Source organism: Arachis ipaensis, chromosome B3, assembly GCF_059453495.1.
Source record: "Arachis ipaensis isolate K30076 ecotype BB chromosome B3, ASM5945349v1, whole genome shotgun sequence".
Lineage (NCBI taxonomy): Eukaryota > Viridiplantae > Streptophyta > Magnoliopsida > Fabales > Fabaceae > Arachis > Arachis ipaensis.
In genome coordinates, this window is record NC_142438.1 from 124,053,076 (window position 1) to 124,073,578 (window position 20,503).

The 20,503-nt window shown below is 33.8% G+C and overlaps 3 protein-coding genes across 3 annotated transcripts; 2 read left to right on the plus strand and 1 right to left on the minus strand.

Annotated features, from left to right (window-relative positions):
- The first annotated feature begins 369 nt into the window (after positions 1-369).
- Positions 370-5,959, plus strand: LOC107630924 (beta-galactosidase 6-like). Its single transcript, XM_016334220.3, has 18 exons — positions 370-772; positions 2,056-2,151; positions 2,243-2,355; positions 2,676-2,742; positions 2,863-2,955; positions 3,032-3,175; positions 3,263-3,357; positions 3,473-3,581; positions 3,667-3,751; positions 3,837-3,955; positions 4,048-4,221; positions 4,361-4,542; positions 4,657-4,748; positions 4,833-4,942; positions 5,044-5,148; positions 5,229-5,339; positions 5,428-5,573; positions 5,691-5,959. The coding sequence occupies exons 1-18, from the start codon at positions 587-589 to the stop codon at positions 5,812-5,814; spliced, it is 2,151 nt and encodes a 716-aa protein (XP_016189706.1). The 5' UTR covers positions 370-586; the 3' UTR covers positions 5,815-5,959.
- Positions 5,960-10,000: 4,041 nt separating this feature from the next.
- On the plus strand, positions 10,001-11,259 carry LOC107634613 (uncharacterized). Its single transcript, XM_016338034.3, has 2 exons — positions 10,001-10,671; positions 10,761-11,259. Exons 1-2 carry the CDS (start codon positions 10,036-10,038, stop codon positions 10,953-10,955), a joined length of 831 nt encoding a protein of 276 aa, XP_016193520.1. The 5' UTR covers positions 10,001-10,035; the 3' UTR covers positions 10,956-11,259.
- Positions 11,260-11,749: 490 nt separating this feature from the next.
- On the minus strand, positions 11,750-15,589 carry LOC107630926 (uncharacterized). The gene is made up of 11 exons (XM_088506498.1): positions 14,945-15,589; positions 13,819-13,916; positions 13,644-13,689; positions 13,411-13,493; positions 13,257-13,321; positions 12,992-13,053; positions 12,531-12,590; positions 12,283-12,315; positions 12,077-12,142; positions 11,937-11,986; positions 11,750-11,846 (listed from the first exon to the last, which is right to left on the minus strand). The coding sequence occupies exons 1-10, from the start codon at positions 15,461-15,463 to the stop codon at positions 11,942-11,944; spliced, it is 1,077 nt and encodes a 358-aa protein (XP_088362624.1). The 5' UTR covers positions 15,464-15,589; the 3' UTR covers positions 11,750-11,846; positions 11,937-11,941.
- Positions 15,590-20,503: the final 4,914 nt, after the last annotated feature.

Genomic DNA, 20,503 nt, shown 5'->3' on the forward strand with positions numbered 1-20,503 from the left:
TATTTGAGTGTATTGTTTAAGAATTTTTTATGTGTACTGATAAATTCTGCATAATTCAAAACTTCTCAGAAAAATAAGCATAAATCAATTTTTTTCTTTACCATATTTATTTATCATTTATTGTTTTTTCTTTTTTATTTTAAAATGAGTAAATAATTTTTTTATAAAATATAAAAAATTTACTCTATAAAATATGAAAAAAAAATGGCTTCCGATTTATGGAAGATGAAGCAATGGTGGTGCATATATTTCAAGTATTGGTGGTGTATGTAGTGTGAAGTGGCATTTCCTTATTCGCTAGTGACATACCCGTTGATAAGAGTATAATAAGGGGAGTGAATCCGGTTTGGGTTGCACATGCAACAGCTTTGTTACCTTCTTTCTCTCACAATTGTGAATTGTGGTTCCCACATGTCCCTAAAGTCCTCACTTTCTTTTTTTTGCTGCCACTTCCCTCCTCTACCATAACAATACTCGTTTAATTTGCTAACTTGCTATGTGAATGTAATGTAATATATATGCACAAGTGCACCTAAATATTTCAGAGAGAATTAAGGAGAGATAGATAGAGTGATTGTATGTATAGATGGGAAGCTACTGGGTTCATGTGTGTTTATTTATGACATTATTAATGGTCATAATAGGAGTCACAATTGCAAGAGGAAATAATGAAGATGCAGAGGTGACTTATGATGGAAGATCTCTTATCATTGGTGGCCATAGGAAAATTCTCTTCTCTGGCTCCATTCACTATCCCCGCAGCACTCCTCAGGTATCTATGTTTATGTAATGCCATTCTTCTCACACAGTTCAGCTGCCTTATATTTATTCATTATCTTTCTTCTTGTTTTCATCTTCTTCCATTAATGACCACCGTTATATATGTTTGAGGGTGCATTATATTATTTTCAAATCTATTATTTGAAATACGAAACTGGCATTATATATATTAATCTAACTTATTAATTAGCTAGCTAGCTTGCTTGCATTGTTGGTTGACCCAATCCAAAAGCTGCATTCTTTTGGACACTAGCTTGTGTCTGGAATCTTTGTAAATTAAACTAATTCACTGTTACTCAACTAGTTTGTAGTAATCACTGTTGCAACTTGACAGTTTTTCACCAACACCAAAACACAGCTGTAGCTGCCACCTAATACTATAATTAAATTCAAACTTCAAACTATGAAAGCTATAATTATGATTATTATTTTTTCACCTTTCCGGGTATGTCATGTGTGGAGGGAATAATTAGGAAAATAGAAGAGAAAGAAAATCATTATATATAGCTATTATTATTAGTTTTTAATGTCTAGAACCATGCAATATTATTCTAAAATTAAAAAAGAAATATTAGTATAAGGACGGAATCTAAGGTATCACATGACAAGGCTTTACATATCCAAACAAACATTTTAATTTTACTTTTCTTTTTAATTCTTTTCCACCATCTTAACTACTTACTACGCTGAGCTACTATATTTAGCCTTAGGAAAGTGATCTTAAAGATAAATAATTCTGAGTTTTTAAACAAAACATTGGTATGAAAAAGACAAAGTGAATTTTCCAAAATAAAACAGCAATATATACTACGAGGGACACTTATACATATTTATTTTCTTGCATGACATCAAAACTAACAAACTTAGTGAAACATAAACCACAAAAAATTGTCTTTTTGGTGATGAGATGTGGACGAAGGTGCCATTAAAGTCAAATTGTTCACTTGTGAAAAAAAGGACAAAAGAAAAACTAAGATACAAGGATATTAATATTAATAATTTGTCAAGTACAACCAGTTATTTTTCAAGTAATATCAACCAAATTTTTTTAAAATGATTTTTATTCTAAATTTTAAATCTTAAATATTATACTTTAAATCTTAATTTTTAAATATTAAATTCTAATTTTATCTCTTCAAAAAATAAAATTAAAAAATAATTTTATAATAAAAATAGCTAATATTGATTTAGTTTTCTAAAAAGACAGAAGGGTTTTGACTTTTGAATCGAAATTGGTGGATATTTAATATAACATATATGAGGTTTTGGTTATAGATGTGGCCAGATTTGATAGCGAAAGCAAAAGAAGGAGGACTGGACGTTATTCAAACCTACGTATTTTGGAATATCCATGAACCCCAACCCGGCCAGGTACGTATACGTACGTATATACGTATTTTAATGTAAAAGCTAGTAATGCGGATGAAATGAATAAATAAATAAAAATACATACATAGGACAGTATGATTTCAGCGGCAGATACGATTTAGTGAGATTTATAAAGGAGATTGAAGCTCAAGGGCTATATGTGTGCCTTAGAATTGGACCTTACATCGAAAGTGAATGGACATACGGGTAATTTCCCTTCTCACTCTTTCTTTCTAGCTGAATGCAAGACAACATCGTATTACTACGAGAAATACTATAAAGGCAGTAGAATTATTGTTTTTAACCGGCTATTAATTATTAATATTTAAAAATATAAGTTAAAAATATATTATTAGAGTACTAAATTAAAGAAATTAAATTGATAACTAAAAATGATGGTTAAAAATAATAAATTCTAATGAGACTTAATTATTTCTCTATTATTTATTTTATGAAACCAACAAAGCTGGTTAAGAAATACTTATTATCATCATATCCTGAACTGAATTGAACTTGGTGGTATGTAGGGGATTCCCATTTTGGTTACATGATGTTCCTGACATTGTTTACCGAACCGACAATGAACCGTTCAAGGTCATGTCGCACTTTAACTTTGTCTAATTTTTTGTTATGATCACAGTTATGTTATTTAATTTTCTTTTTCCATATTTATGGTAGGTGTTTGAAATAATTGATATATTTATGTATGTTTAGGCGTACATGCAAAATTTTACGACGAAAATAGTGAGCATGATGCAATCAGAGGGCTTATATGCTTCTCAAGGAGGTCCAATTATATTATCGCAGGTATGAACGAATCCCTCAACAAGGCAACAACACTTGATTAATTAATGGAAATTATAATGATAAAAGAACGTATTAGATTGAGAACGAATATCAAAACATAGAACATTCATTTGGAGAAGAAGGAAGCAGGTATGTTAGTTGGGCTGCTGATATGGCTGCCTCCCTCCAAACTGGCGTACCTTGGGTTATGTGCAAGCAAACCGATGCTCCTGATCCACTGGTTAGTCACATTTATATTAATCATTTACTTACTTACTTAGGATAATTATTAATCCTACTTAGCTTCTACCATGTATTACATATTAAGATTAATGCATGTAATGGAATGAGATGTGGCGAAACCTTTACTGGACCAAATTCCCCCAATAAGCCCGCACTCTGGACAGAAAATTGGACTTCTTTGTAGGTTACCTCACTCAACTAACTAGCACTACTTATTTTATATTAAGCAAAATATTAACTACTGTTTTCTTTAATTTAATTTTCTCCTGTCATGTTATTTATTTTTCTCTTGAAGCTATCAAGTTTATGGTGGTAAGCCGTACATAAGGTCTGCAGAAGATATTGCATTCCATGTCACTCTTTTTATTGCAAGAAAAAATGGAAGCTATGTCAACTACTATATGGTAATTACTCATATGTACTAATATATTCAACTTTGTTCTGTGTAATTGGTCACGTTAGTTACTGCATTGTTTGAAAACTTATTAGTACCATGGAGGAACTAACTTTGGGAGATCAAGCTCAGCCTATGTTATAACATCTTATTATGATCAAGCTCCACTTGATGAATATGGTAATTAGTATTATTACAACATTAATTAATTATTCCCTTGAAGAGTTTATACGGCCTTCTAATAGATTTGTCCCCCCCCCAATAGGTCTATTAAGACAACCCAAGTGGGGTCATCTTAAGGAGATGCATGCTGCAATTAAATCTTGTTCTACCACCTTACTGCAAGGGATGCAGAGGAATTTCACCTTAGGTGAACTGCAGGAGGTGACTACCATCTATCATATCAGGTTTATTTTTCACCAATATAATTCAATCCCAAATATTCCATTGATTCTATTCGGTTTCAATTCAACCAGGGTTATGTTTTTGAAGAAGAAGAAGAAGAAGAGGGGGGATGTGTTGCTTTCCTTGTAAATAATGACAGTGTGAATAAAGTTACTGTTCAATTCCAAAACAGATCATACGAATTGCCAAAAAAATCAATAAGTATCCTACCAGATTGTCAAAATGTGACTTTCAATACTGCAACTGTAAGTATGAACTACTCCATCACAATTAATAGAAGACTAATTAATAAGATATTTAGTGATTTTATATAACTTACAACATATACTCAATAAAATGGTTGTGTTTATTTGATCAGTATCTATAATATGATTTCATGCACAGGTAAATACTAACAGCAACACAAGAGTAATAAATCCAGTACAAACCTTCAGCTCTGCTGACAAATGGGATCAATTTCAAGATGTCATCCCAAACTTTGATGACACTTGCTTAATATCAGACTCACTACTGGAGCATATGAACCTAACCAAAGACAATACGGATTACCTTTGGTATACTCTAAGGTTAGTTGTTTAGATCCCCAACAAAATATTCTCTAATTTATCAAACATATCATGTTATTCCTTACTATTACAATGGAGCAATCCAATGATGAAACCAGTTAAATTTATGAACAGGTTTGAACAAAATTCGCCTTGCAGTGAAGCAATACTTCATCTTAAGTCTGCTGCTCATGTTGCCCATGCTTTTGTGGACGATACATACATAGGTAAGTAATTATTGAATCATTAATTTGAACCCTTCACAAAAGAATTTCAAATAACTCAGCGTTATGTATGGTTGGTTGGTATAGGAGGGGATCATGGAAATCACAATGACAAGTCTTTCATCTTAGAGGTCCCCGTTGAACTAAATGAAGGGACACATAATATTTCTATTCTCAGCGTTATGGTTGGACTCCCGGTAATGTTTCTAAAATGGACTTTATATATGATATTCCTTATTATCTTTCATAACAAAATTAAAGTACCTTTTTTTTTGTCCCTTCTTAAATTATTGAAAAGGATTCAGGGGCATTTCTTGAAAGAAGGTTTGCTGGTTTAACCACAGTGGAAATTCGGTGTAGCGAAGAGTCCCATGACTTGACCAATGCTACATGGGGATATCAGGTTGTTTTTACTTTTGTTGAGTTATTAAGAAGTATAATGTGGCATTATTTTCATGATGGGTCTCTTGTTGTGCATTACAGGTAGGATTACTGGGGGAAAAGTTAGAAATATATGAAGAACAGAATAGCAATTCTAATGAATGGTGTGAACTAGGGGACAACCCTAGTAATCAGACACTCGTTTGGTACAAGGTACTGTAAACCTGAATTGGAAAGTGTTTGTTGCAGAGAGAAATTATTGATGAATAGTAATTAAAGAGATACAATAAATTGCATGTAGAATGTATTTGATTCACCTGAGGGAGATGAGGCAGTTGCACTGAACCTCGAGTCAATGGGAAAAGGCGAAGCTTGGGTGAATGGACAAAGCATTGGTCGCTATTGGGTCTCATTCCATGATTCCAATGACCAACCTTCTCAAACACTGTAAGTTACTTACTTTTTTATTAACCTTACTTGTTCATCAAATAATAAGAATAATGAGTCACCAAAAAAAAAATAATAAGAATAATGGCTTGTGTATGTTATGATATATGGTAACAGGTACCACGTGCCGCGGTCGTTCCTTAAGGACAGCGGAAATGTTTTGGTTTTGTTTGAGGAGGGAGGTGGAAATCCTCTTCGTATCTCACTCAACACTGTTTCTGTTTCTCTTTCATCCTCATAGAGATGCCTGTTTTTCTCTGTAATGTTCTTCAAATTTCGACACTCAGATTGATTCTTTCATTTCTTTGTGATATCCAAATACTTATTGGAGTTTATTAACATCAAAGCAATAAAAGAAATAAGACGAGAAATGTCCCCATATTAAACGGAACTAAGAAGGGTAAAAGTAAAATGTTATGCTCTGTTTGATCTATGCTTGTTTTCCATTTTTACTGTTTATTTTTATTATATAAAATTGATATGAAATTATTATGAAATAAATTTATTCATATAATTATTTTTTATTGTAGCATGTCAATTATTTTAAATAGGTGATAATTATTAAAAGAACTTCTTTATTATTAAACCATATCAGCTATTTTAAATAGGTAATAATCATTAAAAAACTTTTTTTATATTTTATATCTTTTTACAAAAAATATATTTATTATTTAATATTCTTAATTAATTGAATTTGTTAAGTATCATTAAGCATTTTAATTATAAAATAACATCCAAATACAATTAACATCTATATTAAAATAACAATAACAATAATTTTCACTTATAAATATTCAAATTACATATTGTTGTAATTTACTTATGTGTATAATCAATGATACTCTTATTAATATTATTTTATTAATTTCATAATCTCTCAGATAAATAATCAAAAATTTCTTCCATCATTTTCAATTTTGACACAATAATATCAAAATTATACCATAGAGTATCATTATTGAATAAATAGATTAATATGCGTATTTGCTTTATAAATTTATTTAATACTATATATACAATTAATCAAATACAATATACAACAATACTAAAAAAATTAGCTAAATAAACTACATATGACAAACTTTGTTTATTCATTTTAAATTATAATACTGTAACAATACAAAAATTACATCTTTATGTGATTGTACATAAAATAAAATTTATAAATTCAAATATTTTTTAAAATGAATAATTCAATATATATAGAATATTTATTATCAAATCAGTTTTTATTATAATTATTATTGTAAAATTTATTATGATATAATTTTTAACATTATGAATTATATAAAAGGAGGTTCTAAGGTGCTAATGGTGCTGATCATTATGTGATGCAGACTATAGGTATCGTAGATAGATTCTGACATGGAGCGTTGGGTTTAAAATTTGTCTGTTTCTTGTTACATACATTTAATTGCTAGTTAGTGATAATGAAGTATTTAGATTAAGAAATAGGATGGGTCAAGGATTTTGGGTCAGAATATTCTTATTTTTTAGTAAGATTCGAATTAATATAGACAATTTTGCATTGCCAAAAAATAAAGATAGGTTCTGGCTTTAAGGTGGAGTATTGGGCGTTGTGTTTTTGGAAGAGGGTGACAGAACAGCAGAAAGGTAGAACTTTAAATCTTTCTGAGACACAACAACTGGAGAAAGTCATAGTGTTGTTAATACGTACAAAATAAAAACTACACCATCTTCTCTTTTAATTAGATTACGACGGATCCTCTCAATTCCAATTATTTCTCTATTTCTCACCGAAAACAACTGTCATCAATCACCAGCCTCAAAGTCACGTTGGTCCATTTTGAGATGTTGTGTTCGACTACTTCTCGACACTCGTCTGGTAGAATCGATCTGTTGAAGATGCTTTACGCCAACAATACTACACGTACTACTTTATTATCACTGACAATCCTAAACTAACGATTGAAAATGAGTTTTTTCTTCTTTTTTTTTTTCTATTTTTAAAATGATCTTTTCTTTTTTTTTTTAAATGGTCATTTCTTTTTTTAGTATATTTTTGACACAATATACTTTAACATTATTATATCTTTTAACAAGATCCAACTATCATTATCTTAACACAATTCGATTTATTTTTATTAGAAAAAAAAAAACGATCCAATAAATTCTTCTTTATTACACAATTTCTTAAACAAATATAGATACTAAACTCAAGCAAAAATTATGATCCTCCATCATAATAGGTAAATAAACAGCACTCAATTTAACTATCTTCCAAATATGTGTTGTTCTTATTGTGCGACATCTACCATCAGTATCATATGGTGATTTACACTGTGAGCACCATAAAGTTTTTCTTATATAAATTATTTTATAACTAATTCTGACATAAAAATTTATCTACATTTTTTAATTATCTAAAAAATTACATAAAAAATTTATAATATGAGTTTTTAGTAAATTGTGTGGGTCCAAATCTAACTTGGGTTGTCGCTGCTATTCCCACGTACCAGATGCAGGTCTCTATTTTTCCCAAAGGAATCATTAGTAAATTGGAGTCTATGATGAGGAATTTTCTTTGGAAAGGACAAGTTGATGGAAGAGAATTGAATCTTGTTAGTTGAAAGGTACTGGTTACTCCAAAAAAATATGGAGGTTTAGGGATTAGAGATCCTTATTGTGTAAATATTGCTCTTCTTGGGAAGCTAATTTGGACTTTCTTCCAGCAGCCAAACAAGTTATGGGTCCAATTGTTGGATGCCAAATACCGATCATCTCTATATGACTGTTTTAGTTATCCTAAGAACAAGGACTCTCCCATTTGGAGGTGTCTTTGCAAGGCTTGGGAAGTGTTGAAGGATGGGTTTGCTTGGTGTATTGGAGATTTGAACCAGAATTTTTGATTTTCTAGCTGGAGGAAAGAAGGACGGTTATCTAATGAGATCGATTATGTTCACATTTCTGATTCGAATCTCCGGATACAGGATATTTGGTCGGTTGGTAGGTGGCATTTGGATACTCTTTATTCTCCTTTATCTCAAAATCTGAAAGATAATATTCTTTCTTACAATCCAGATGAACAAGCAGGTCCGGAAGTGGGTTGGTATTGGAGTGGGTCTGCTGCCAAAGTCTATAACTCTCGCAATGGTTACTTGTGGTTGTGTAAGCAGCTGTTTGGTTGGGAGGAGCGGGAGAATTGGCTTTGGCTTTGGCGCCAGCTTGTTTCGGAAAAGTATAAATTTTTGGCTTGGTTGTGTCTTAAGGAGGCTCTTCCAAATGCAAGTTTTCGTTTTAGAAGAGGGATGTCGTCGTCGGATAAGTGTCCAAGATGTCTTTCTAGCCAGGAATCGGTTTTACATTGTATTCGGGATTGTCCCAAAGCTCAACTTGTCTGGCATAGGTTGGATATTTCTTGTCATCCTTTGGATTTGAAGAACTGGTTCTAGTATCATAGCAGAGAGCATCCGTTCAAGTTCTTTTCGGGACTTTGGTGGATATGGCGAGCAAGGAATAATGACATCTTTAATCCCGATGAAACTTGGCCTCCGGAAAAAGTGATTTGTCTGGCATTAACTTCAGAAAAGGAGCTTAGGAATATCTTTGAATTACAACGTATGTCCCTTCCCTCTACTCTAAATGGTTTTTGGAATCCCCCATCCATTGGTACTTTTAAGATTAATTGTGATGCTAGTTATTTTGGTTCGGGTGATAGTGTTGGTTTTGCTTGTGTTATTAGAGATTGTAATGGGAGCTGGCAAAGGGGATGTTTGGGAATGATTGAGAGTAATAGTATTCTTTAAGGAGAATTGTTTGCTATTTGGAGAGGATATCTCTTAGCTTGGGATGTGGGTCAACGAGATGTTATTTGTGAGACGGATTGTGTGGAAGCATTTAATCTTGTTACTCAAGATGGTTTTGGGTTTATTGATCCACTGGTGCTCAAAATAAGAGATACCATGCATTGAAATTGGCGGGTTGACTTTCGTTTGATTATGAGAGATGCAAACACGGTGGCAGATACTATGGCAAAGATGGCGATGAAGTTACAACTTTCGCATGTGGAGCTTCTTTCACCTTGGGAGGAGTTTAAGAGTAGTCTTAAACGGGACTGTCCCTCTATTTAGGCAGTTCCTTATTTTGTTTGTTTTGTTTTTCTTTTGTTTAATTTATTTCAGTCACAAAAAAAAAAACAACTATTATCAAAAAAAAAAATTACTTTTCTACTGCCGAAAGATTACTCCTACAAAGCATGAGATGCCATGACTCCCTAAGGTGACGCGTGGAGAGCACTGAGAAATCCACGTGGACGAGGAAGCAGGTGCCAGTTGCAAGACACGTGGCGGTATCAGCGATCATGTTCGAATCATTATTTCCGCTTCGTCTTACGGGTATATCATTTCATCTATCTCTATCCGAAAATTATGTAGTTATAAATCTTCCGATCCGTCAGTGTCACTTTCATCACATTCTGATTCTTGTTTCAATTTGAAAAAGTATGTCGGGCGTGTCGTCGTTAGCAGTGTCCGGAGCAGAAGACACAAGGGTTCCAACAACACCTCCCCACGAGAGAAGATTATTATTCCAACAAGAACATGACGACGTTGCTTCTACTCCTCCTCCACCAACTGTAGTTGGTAGCATGAACCTAATGGGTTCGCTGCGTATAATAGAGCTTCAACTCGTAGCCTTCATACTAGTCTTCTCAGCAAGTGGCCTCGTCTCTCTCATGGATCTCGCTTTCCCTGCATTCGTCACCATCTACGCCTTCGCACTCTCGCGCTTCTCCTTCCCGTCGTACGGGTCGCCGCAGCAACAGATCTTCCACGCAAGTAGGTTGTTTCAGGCGTATGTGGTGGTGGGAACAGCCGTGGGGATGTTCTTACCTCTTGCGTACGTGCTGGGTGGGTTCGGAAGAGGGGACCAGCATGCGGTTCGTTCAGCGAGTCCACACTTGTTCTTGCTATCTTTTCAGATACTGAGTGAGAACATAATGAGTGGCTTGTCCATGTTTTCATCGCCGGTGAGGGCGTTGGTGCCGTTGATGTACACAGTTAGAAGGATCTCCGTGGATATTGACTGGTTACAATCAGTGTGGCTCAATACCACTCTCCCGCCAAATCCACAATTCAAGGTTCCTTTTATAATCCCTCTAAGCTCTTGCTATTTATCACACTATGTGTTATGACCATACCATTTAAATTGAATGGGTGGATGCTGCAGGACGTGGCATGGTTTTGGTTCGGTAGGATTCTAGCGTTGACCAACCTAGTTTATTACTCCCTGAATCTCTTTGGGTTCTTGATACCAAGGTTCCTTCCAAGAGCGTTTGAGAGGTATTTCCAGTTCAGGGGAGAAATCCACGCTAAGGCTGACCAAGACTATGTGGTCGACAAATCCCATTCGCCAGGAAAATAAAACAAGTCGCAATAACTCTTACTCTCTTAGTATACACTTGCTCCGTTATCTGCGTTTATACTTTATATAATCCAACACAATGTATGTAGTTTTTTTTTTTTTATATCACTTCTTGTTGGTGTACATTACTTTTTATGGTAGAGTACAAAATATGCCATAGAGATATTCAGAGGTAGTAGTTTAGTAAATGTAGCACTCTAGCTCTCTTAGTGCATGTTTGGGCGCCATTTGGGCGCCATTATTTTGTTAAAAAAAAATTTTTTTTAATGAAAAAATTTTTTTTTTTATTTTTTAAACAAATTTCTATTAGTAAAAGTAAAAACACTAGTAAAATCGAAAAAAGATCTTTTTTGAGAAGCTGTAATTTACATCTTTTTTTAAAAGATCTTTTTTTCTTAAAAAAAAAGATGTTTTTCATGTAATAAATAAACAAAAAAATACTTTTATATTATTATACCCAAACATAATTGATTGATAAAAAGATTTTTTTACATGAGATATCCAAACATAAAATTACTTTTACTTCTCTATAAGATCTTTTAAAAAAAGATAACTCAAAAAAAAATATTTTTTTAAAAGCTCACCCAAACAAGCCGTTACTGGTTTTGTATTGTATTCATTTATTAATGTATTGAACACATAGGTGTACCGTAACCTGAGACGTATTTATTCATTCAGTCGTACCACTATCCACGAACGCGTCCCTGTAGATGTTGAAAATAAAAAGTGTGTTACGTCTACATTCGTGTTTTCATGTTCATGATATCTATAAATTAAAATTACTACCTGATGCATTTTTGCTTGTCATTTAAAAGAAACATTATGTTGGGGTTCAAGTGAGGGAATTCTCGAACATCCTCCAGACGTGAAAGTCTATATCCCATTTGTCAACTATAAAATATAGCACACTTACAAAATTTGATCATATACACAAGACAGTGGAAAACTAAATACTGTAAGTAAGATTGCCAAAAAAAGTACATAAGTTAACTCTCATCCATCATTGAATCATGAAGTGCAGCTTCTTCTTCCTGGAGGGACGACAACGGAAGTTGTTTAAGTGAATAGGGTAAAATTAATGACCAAGTAAACTGGTAACTTGGTAGAATGAAAGCACATACCACCAAGGCATTAAATTCCGTCTCCTCATCTATCGCATCTATGATGGCAGGATCTTCAAGCAAGTCCTATTTATAAATGTCATCAGCAGCCTCAATCAATTCAAGTGCCTTATGCTAAATCTTACAGTGACATTATAGATGTAATAATATACAAGAAATATGAGTTTGGAACTAAAAGTTAACAGCCTGTAGTATTGTGAACTTACATCATCGGCAATTTGTAGCATCCCCTTCTCGTCCTAAACAGAGAAACAACAAAGGAGGCCACATTAATTACATACTGAACTGAACTAGACTGCCAAAAACTAGGAACTGAATGGTATTCAACACTTCATTCACACCAGTCTTCTGGAATGTTTCCAGTCAACTATAAATGTAATTGGCGAGATGAACTGTTTCAAGATAATATGATGATACCACTTGTCATCTAAAAAGTTTCCGTATGGAAGCTTACCTTGACAGCAACAAAAAGAAGTGGATCAGATGGCGTATAAATCATGTACTGGGCACCTTCCTGTAACACGAGATAAACATAAGCTTGCAGTAAATATGAGTATATGACCACAGCTCTAGTGCCATTTGTTTGGTATGGAACAACTTTGGACAGATACACATATGACGATGTAAAATGGTGATGGACGATGGTCTAGGAGTTCTCCAGAAGACCCACTAATGCATAAACAGTTTATGGGTCATACAAGAAGGGATGTCCATGACAGTAACACACTCTTTTTTTCGGACTTGACAGTAACACTCTTGAAAAGATGGAATGTACACTAGTACATTTCAGTAAACTAGCCATTACCAAAAGGAGGGGAAAAAAAAGAGCTCAAATTAAAGCTTTGCTATTGAAAATAAACCTTTCAGAAGGAAACAAACAAACATAGTTGTCTGATTAAAGGGTAACAGATTTACCAAATTGAAATACGTAATTTCCACACCTTCAGTTGGCAAACCATCAACTTCCTTACCATCATCTGCAAAATGGTGAAAACATCTGGCATTAGATTCTGGGCATGTAATGTAACCCAAATAATTATGCAGTAGAAAATCCCCAATTACAGATTATCATCATCCTGAATACAGGGTATTGACAAAACTACACCATAAATTTATATCAGCTACCAGATAGAAACATTAGGAGTTAATTTGTGAAAACAGAGAGCACAGAAATCCTCACCTGTGTGAAAGTCAAATATGTCTTCTTCTGAGTAGCAAAAACCACCACGTGCTGTATAACAGTACCTGATGTGGAGACGCAGAAATATTTTGTGAAGATGAAAGACATAATTCAATTTCATGATTTTCTACATAACAAAGAATCACAAACATACCCACTATGAACAAGATGCATGTGTATCTTGGCAAGTGCATAAGCTGCAGCTGGAAGAATAGATTCAACTTCCTCATCACTGATCTAAATCACAGGAAGAAAATATGAACTCAAATGAGATTGATCCACCAGGTGGTGAGGAAAGTGAACTTTTTCTCACAATAGAGAGTGACCAATGAGGTCTCATTACTAAAGATGGCGATTACAACTTAGGATGTGAAAACAGAAACTTACAGCTGACCATCCATCAACATTGGTGCTCTTTAATATCTGGACTGGCCTGCAGTATGATTTTTGTATCCATATCATTCAAGAATAACAGAAGGCAGGGATAACAAGATATTGGCTTTATGGGATAGTCATACAGGGGCAGGGACCACTGTTCTAGATTTAGAAGCTTTGCACTTACGTGTCGACTGGGCAGAGCAACAAACACTCGTCTCCATCAGAACTTCTGAAGACTCTCCTTATAACACACTCCAATGGAAGCTTGTTGGATGGATCAACCTGTCATTTGTCAACAACTTACTCAGAATTCATACATTCAAGGAATGTAACGAGCCACAAACCCAGCACACAAACACGGAGACACATGACGCAAAAAGGAAAGATATTACAATCTTGATCCATTCTGTCATGTGTCACATGATGTCAACTACAACGAAAATCAAATTACTCAAGGCAATCAACACAATCATTAACTAAGACATCGGTGCTCTTCAGCTCTCATTTCTGAAACATTATATACTCCAAAATAGGGGAGCAATGACAGGTTAGATAATGAAAATGGCAATGTGTCAAGGCACTGTCATGTTTTTACCTTGCCAGTTTCTCTCCAAACAGTTCGACTGTGTACAACTTAGGCCTGGTAAAGCTGTTCTAAGAGGTGCTTTTGTTTCTCAAAAGCAAAAGCACAACTACCTCACTTTGTGTTTAATAAATAAAAAAATATCATGTGCTTGTATAAAGCTTTGAAAATTTGGGGATGCTTTTGAAAGCATTTAAAGAGGTACTTTCTAAAGTTAGTTTGTACTTATCAAAATTGAAAAAGTCTTATATAATTTCATATATTAATAAATATCCAGATTTATCCTTAATTAAATAATTGATGCCAAATTAAATTCACTATCAAAATTCTTCCTCTAGTTATGTCTATTATGACCATTTTGAATTTTAAAACCTATTTTAGTTCATGCTTGTTACAAGGAAAATTCTACTGTGCTGAATGTAATATTCTTGTTACAATTTGGTTTACCAAACATAGGTGTTAGAACTTTTAGAAAACTATTTTCACAAGCGAACTTTGATAAGTAGTACTTTGATAAGCTAATTGTGAAAAGTAAAACTTTATCAAATCGGCCTTACAACTAGAACCTCTAAGATTACACCATCAACAGCAATTTGCTAATCATCACCATCATTGATTAAACTAAGACACGTGAATTCAAATTCATCCATAAACAACAACAACAGAAACAACAATAATGAAAATAAAATAACATAAAATAGAAAACTGAAAAGCAAAAAGAACTCACAATGGTGGCAAGTCGATTTGTTGAAGTAAGGAGAACCTTGCCGTCGTCGCCTACGAGGAATCCAGCTGGCGGTTCTGGCAGCGGCATAGGAGAAGAAGAAGAAGAAGGTCGGTAATCCAAATCCAAATCGAAATCCGAATCAGAAGCGCCATATTCGAGGCCGTCATCGTCAAAATCGTGCGGAATATCAAACTTAGTGAAACTCAAAGGGTTAGAATCGTCAGATTCGGGTGCAGAGTTAGTCTTGTTCTTGTTTTTCTTCTTCTTCTTAGTATTGGCGGCGGACGAGTTTCGTTTCTGGACGGGACCAGAGTGTGAATTGGCGGCGCGGCAGAGAATAACAGCGGCTCTGACGCGATTGGATTCGTGGATTGGGAATGAAACTACTGAGTTGGGGCGCGGGCGCCATTTGAAGTTAAAGCTGAAGTTGAGTGGCGCCGTGGAAGAACCTATCCGTAGCGCCATTCTTCTTCTTCTTCTTGCACTCGGCAAAACAAAAAAGATAATATTATTTTCCATTTCTGATTTAATTTTACATCAACAGTTTGTACTCTATCCTTCTCTAGATCCAACGGCCATAATCTCACTTTTCCTTTTCTCATTTCATTTTACAAACCCTATTTCTCATACTTGAATTTCACTTTTATTCTAATTCTAACAACAAAATTAAGATAAGGTGAATGGAAGGGTGTAGACAAGAAAAATTTCCTGCACCTAGGTCGGGTTTATTTTGAGATACTGAGATGAAAATTAAGAGATTAAAATTCAGTATTATATTTATTAATTTAGAGTTCAGACATATTCATTTGTATTTATTTTTTAGAGGTGATATTATCTTTTAGCATAATCACATTGTTCTTTTATTATTTACTATCATTCATTTCATTTTAAACATTTTATGATATTAAGTCTATAAATTATTTTTCGACTAAACTTTTAAAATATTGGATGTTAACTTTTATAATAAAATTACTTTATAATATAATATCTTATGAAAAAATTAGTTTAATTATATACGTTACCCAAACATCAAATTATGGTCATCCAATTACTTAATGAAAACTGATATATTTATCAAATCTATTAAACATATAGAGATAAATACAATTTTAATTACCCGTGTCATGTACGTAAGAAAATGTTAAATCTTTCGTATGAATGTTTTAAATTAGATTAAATTGTTGTCACGATGTAACGATGGAAGAAAATTAGGGATTAAAGTAAACTAAAAAACATAAACCCTAAAAAGTAGCATATGCTAATAATAAATAGGATTAAGTATGATTTTGGTCTTTAAGAAATAGGACGAAATTTTTTTTTGTCTCTAACTTTTTTTGCATACAAAATCGTCCCTAAAGTTTAACTTAGTTTTTTAAAACCGTCATTTGGACCAAAATACCCTTCTCCTTCTTCACCAAAATACCCAATTTCTATTCTTTTTCTTCTTTTCCATTATAACAGCATCTCTTCTTCCTTTTCTTCTTCTTCATCAAAACACAAGCAGCAACAACAATAAAATTAGAAGCAAAACCAATGTAATAAACATAAAAAATAGAATCACAAATAGAAGCATAAACAAAAGTAAAAAAATAAATCTATATTTCAAATATTAAAGAATCAAAACACAAAAAATCAGAAGAACAATAAAATCAAAAGCACAACAACAATGAAATAAAAAAAACAGAATCAGAATCAGAAACAAAAGAACAATAAAATCAAAATCAAAATCAGATCTCAAGAACAATAAAATTAGAATTAGAATAAGAAGAAACAGAAGTAGAAGATCAAATCAGAAGCAAAAGAAATCAAAAGTAGAAGCATAACGAATCAGAAACAGAATTGGAACCCTAGGGAGGAGCTGTAACGACCCAACTTCTAACATGTCATGACCAATGCTAGCCGCCAGGTGCTACTACACGGCTTTTCCTAGAGACTTTAGACCCTATATTAAATATATACATATGAGCCTATAGCGCTAATCGAGATCGCATGTCAGATATATAGATATAAGAAAATAGATAATAGTTAAATAGATAATATATACATGAAGCATAGAAAATACAGAAAACATAGTAATATCATACATATATGCCCGAAGGCTCATTTAGTACATCATAATTCACACTGGGTTACGTCGTTGCTTATTCATGAAAATATTTACAGACTCCATATTTATACTAACAGGCCTCGACTCACAAGAGTCACCCTAGTCTGGCACCTATTCTAACTTGTTTATATAGGTATTTACAAAAGCACCTAGCCCTCTAAAAGTCTAAACAAAGCGAGGGCAAAGACAATTACTACTACTGCTGGTCATCGATCCCTGGTAGCTGAAGAAACACGGAAGTACTGTGTGGAAGTAAGAGAAGTTGCTCTGACCCTCCGGTAATGCTACTGCTGCTCGCTAGTCCCAAGGCTGGAAACTCAAAGAAGATTTCACCAGTTTGCATCTGCGGAATGGGGAAGTAAGGGGTGAGAACCTAAGGTTCCCAACAGGGTACTACACAGGAATCCTATGGGGTTTCGCAGCCTAAGTCAAGGACTTCGCGCAGTTAGGTCGGTAAGTCACACAAACAAGTACAAGCACAAGTATATAGCAGAATAGTAAACAAACACAAAGTACAGGAAGCAGAGACAAAATACAATTACAGGTACAAGTAAGCAACCACAAAGATAGATAATGCAGGCCATGAGCTCATGTGTCGGTTGACTACCCGCAACCTGACGTTACCTAGGAACTTGTCCTAGATATGGTTTATCAATTGCGTCCGACCGTGTATACGTGTCGATGTGGTTAAGCATACCACCAGTCCGTGATAACAGGCAATCGTCGCAAAGCTTAACGCCATAATATACGCACAAAGGAGAAACATAGTTTTAGCAATCAGTGGGTAAATACCCGCCTCCAAACAACCTCTAGTACCTTGGGGTTTACAGTTCTTTTTCCGCGGCACATCTCAATAAACTTTATCTCTAAGGGACTTCTCTGCCCTTCTTTTTAAATAAAATTTGTGCCCGGTCCTTTCTTAAAATATATAAGTCTTATCACATTTTACCATTTTGTTCTTGAAATTTTTGTACATTTCCAATTTTACCCTTTTGTATATAACTTCGTTTTTCTAGTTTTCTTTAGGTTTTTAGTGATGCTTTCACCACTAGTGTTATTACTTCACCATTTTACCCTGACGTTAGGATTTCTGCCAGTAAAGAATGTCATAAAAACAGTCGCGTTGTAGATATAGTCTCTAAACCGACAAAAATCCCTTCATACAAACGTTTTGGTTGTCACAAGTAACAAACCCCTTATTAAATTGATAACCGAGTATTTAAACCTCGGGTCGTCTTCTCAAGGAATTGCAGGGAGGTATGTTCTTATTATTGGTTATGAGTCTTGTAAATTAGGGGTTTTAGAAAGTAAGGAAGCAGTATGTTGCATAAGAAGAATAATATAAATAAATAACTATAAAATAAACTCTTGGCAAAGTATAAGAATTTGGAAGTCCAGACCAAGTTATCCTTATCAATGATAATGAAAATTGAATCTTAATTTCACTTGAAGTCAAGTGACTAATTAGTTTGATCTTCAAATCCTAGTTAATTCCTAAGAAAAGATTGGGATTATTGAAGCTCAGTTCAATTAGCAAAGATAACAATTAACAATTATGCTATTAAGTTGGATAACTCCTGAGTTACTGATTTCTTAACCAAAACCAAAAGGAAAAAAGTAAATCTACTGGAATAAAAATGTCTTCAGGTGGGAAGCAGTAATCATGTAAATAAAAGAAAGCAATATTAAACTGAAATGCCTCAAATTGCATTAACAAAAGAACTTAAATCTGACATAGACATGCATGGAAAAATAAATAAAATAAAGAACCTGGGATTGAGAGTCACTCCTAAAACTAAGAGAAGTCATAAATCCTAATCCTAAGAGAGAGGAGAGAACATCTCTCTCTAAAAACTACATCTACTCCTAAAATTGTGAATTGTGAGAACCTCTCCTATGAATGGGTGCAGTCCCCCACTTTATAGCCTCTAATATGTGTTTTCTGGGCCGCAAACTGGGTCAGAAACAGTCCAAAATTCGCTGGTTTCGAATTTTGCCACGCTGGATTTTGTCACTGCGACGCGGCCGCATAGATCACGCAGTCGTGTCGCCTAGCATCAAGGGAACTATAGCATATTATATATCAAATAGAAGCCCCGGACGTTAGCTTTCCAACACAACTGGAACCGCGTCGTTTGGACCTCTGTAGCTAAAGTTATAGCTGTTTGAGTGCAGAGAGGTCAGGCTGGACAGCTTAGCAATTTCTCCAACTTCTTGCATTCCTTCCACTTTTGCATGCTTTCTTCCCATCCTCCAAGCCATTCCTGCATTATAATATCTGAAAACACTTAACACACATATCAAGGCATCTAATGGTAATAAGAGAGGATTAATAATAAGCAAATATAAGATCAAAGAAGCATGTTTTCAATCAAAACACATAATTAGGAAGGAAATATAAAACCATGCAAATAGTATGAATAAGTGGGTAAAGAGTAGATAAAAACCACTCAATTGAGCACAAGATAAACCATAAAATAGTGGTTTATCAACCTCCCCACACTTAAACACTAGCATGTCCTCATGCTAAGCTCAAGAGAAGCTATAAAGATGAAGAGGAATGGTATGAAATGCAACCTATGAATGCAACTACATGCTAAATGCTTTTACTTACTTGGTTAAGAGTAAATAAGTTCTCCAAGACAAATACAAACCAATTTCTACTAATTCAAATCATACAATAAAGGACAAGTAAACTTGTAAGAAGATAGCTGATAAAAGCAGGGAACATAGAATCAAGCATTGAACCCTCACTGGCAGTGTATATCACTCTTACTCTAAGGTGTCTAGGGTCAATCGCTCTACTCTCTTCTAGTCATGCTTTCTAAACCTTGTTCTTCATCTAACCAATCAACAATATTTAATATACCAATACAAACATCATGAGGTCTTTTTCAAGGTTGTAATGGGGCTAAGGTAAGGGTAAAGGTATATATATGGCTAAGTGAGCTTTATAAATTGAATCTTTAATTAAGCTAAGCTCTCACCTAATATACATATACTCTATATACTTTTAAATTCATGCCTAGCTACCCATAATTCTCACTTTTACATCACATACTCATGTATCAACTTTTTCTTTTTAATTTATCACATGTGCATTGATTTTTCATTAACTTAACATTGGGGTAATTTTGTCCCCTTTATTTATTTATTTATATTATATATATATTTTTTTTTCTTTTTCTCTTTTTTTTCTTTTTTTTTCTCTTTTTTTTTGTATAGAAATAAACATAACTTATCAATGCACATGGATTTTCTATTATTTTTCTATTTTGGTTTTTCATGAGTAGGTTCCCAAATTCCCAATATTCAAATAAGTTATAAACATGACACATTCCCTTATTAACCCAAGTTCCCACAATTTTCCCACACTTAGTTGATGCACAATCCCTATCTTAAGCTAACCAAAGATTCAATTGGGATATTTAATTGTTTTTCTGCTTTAAGGC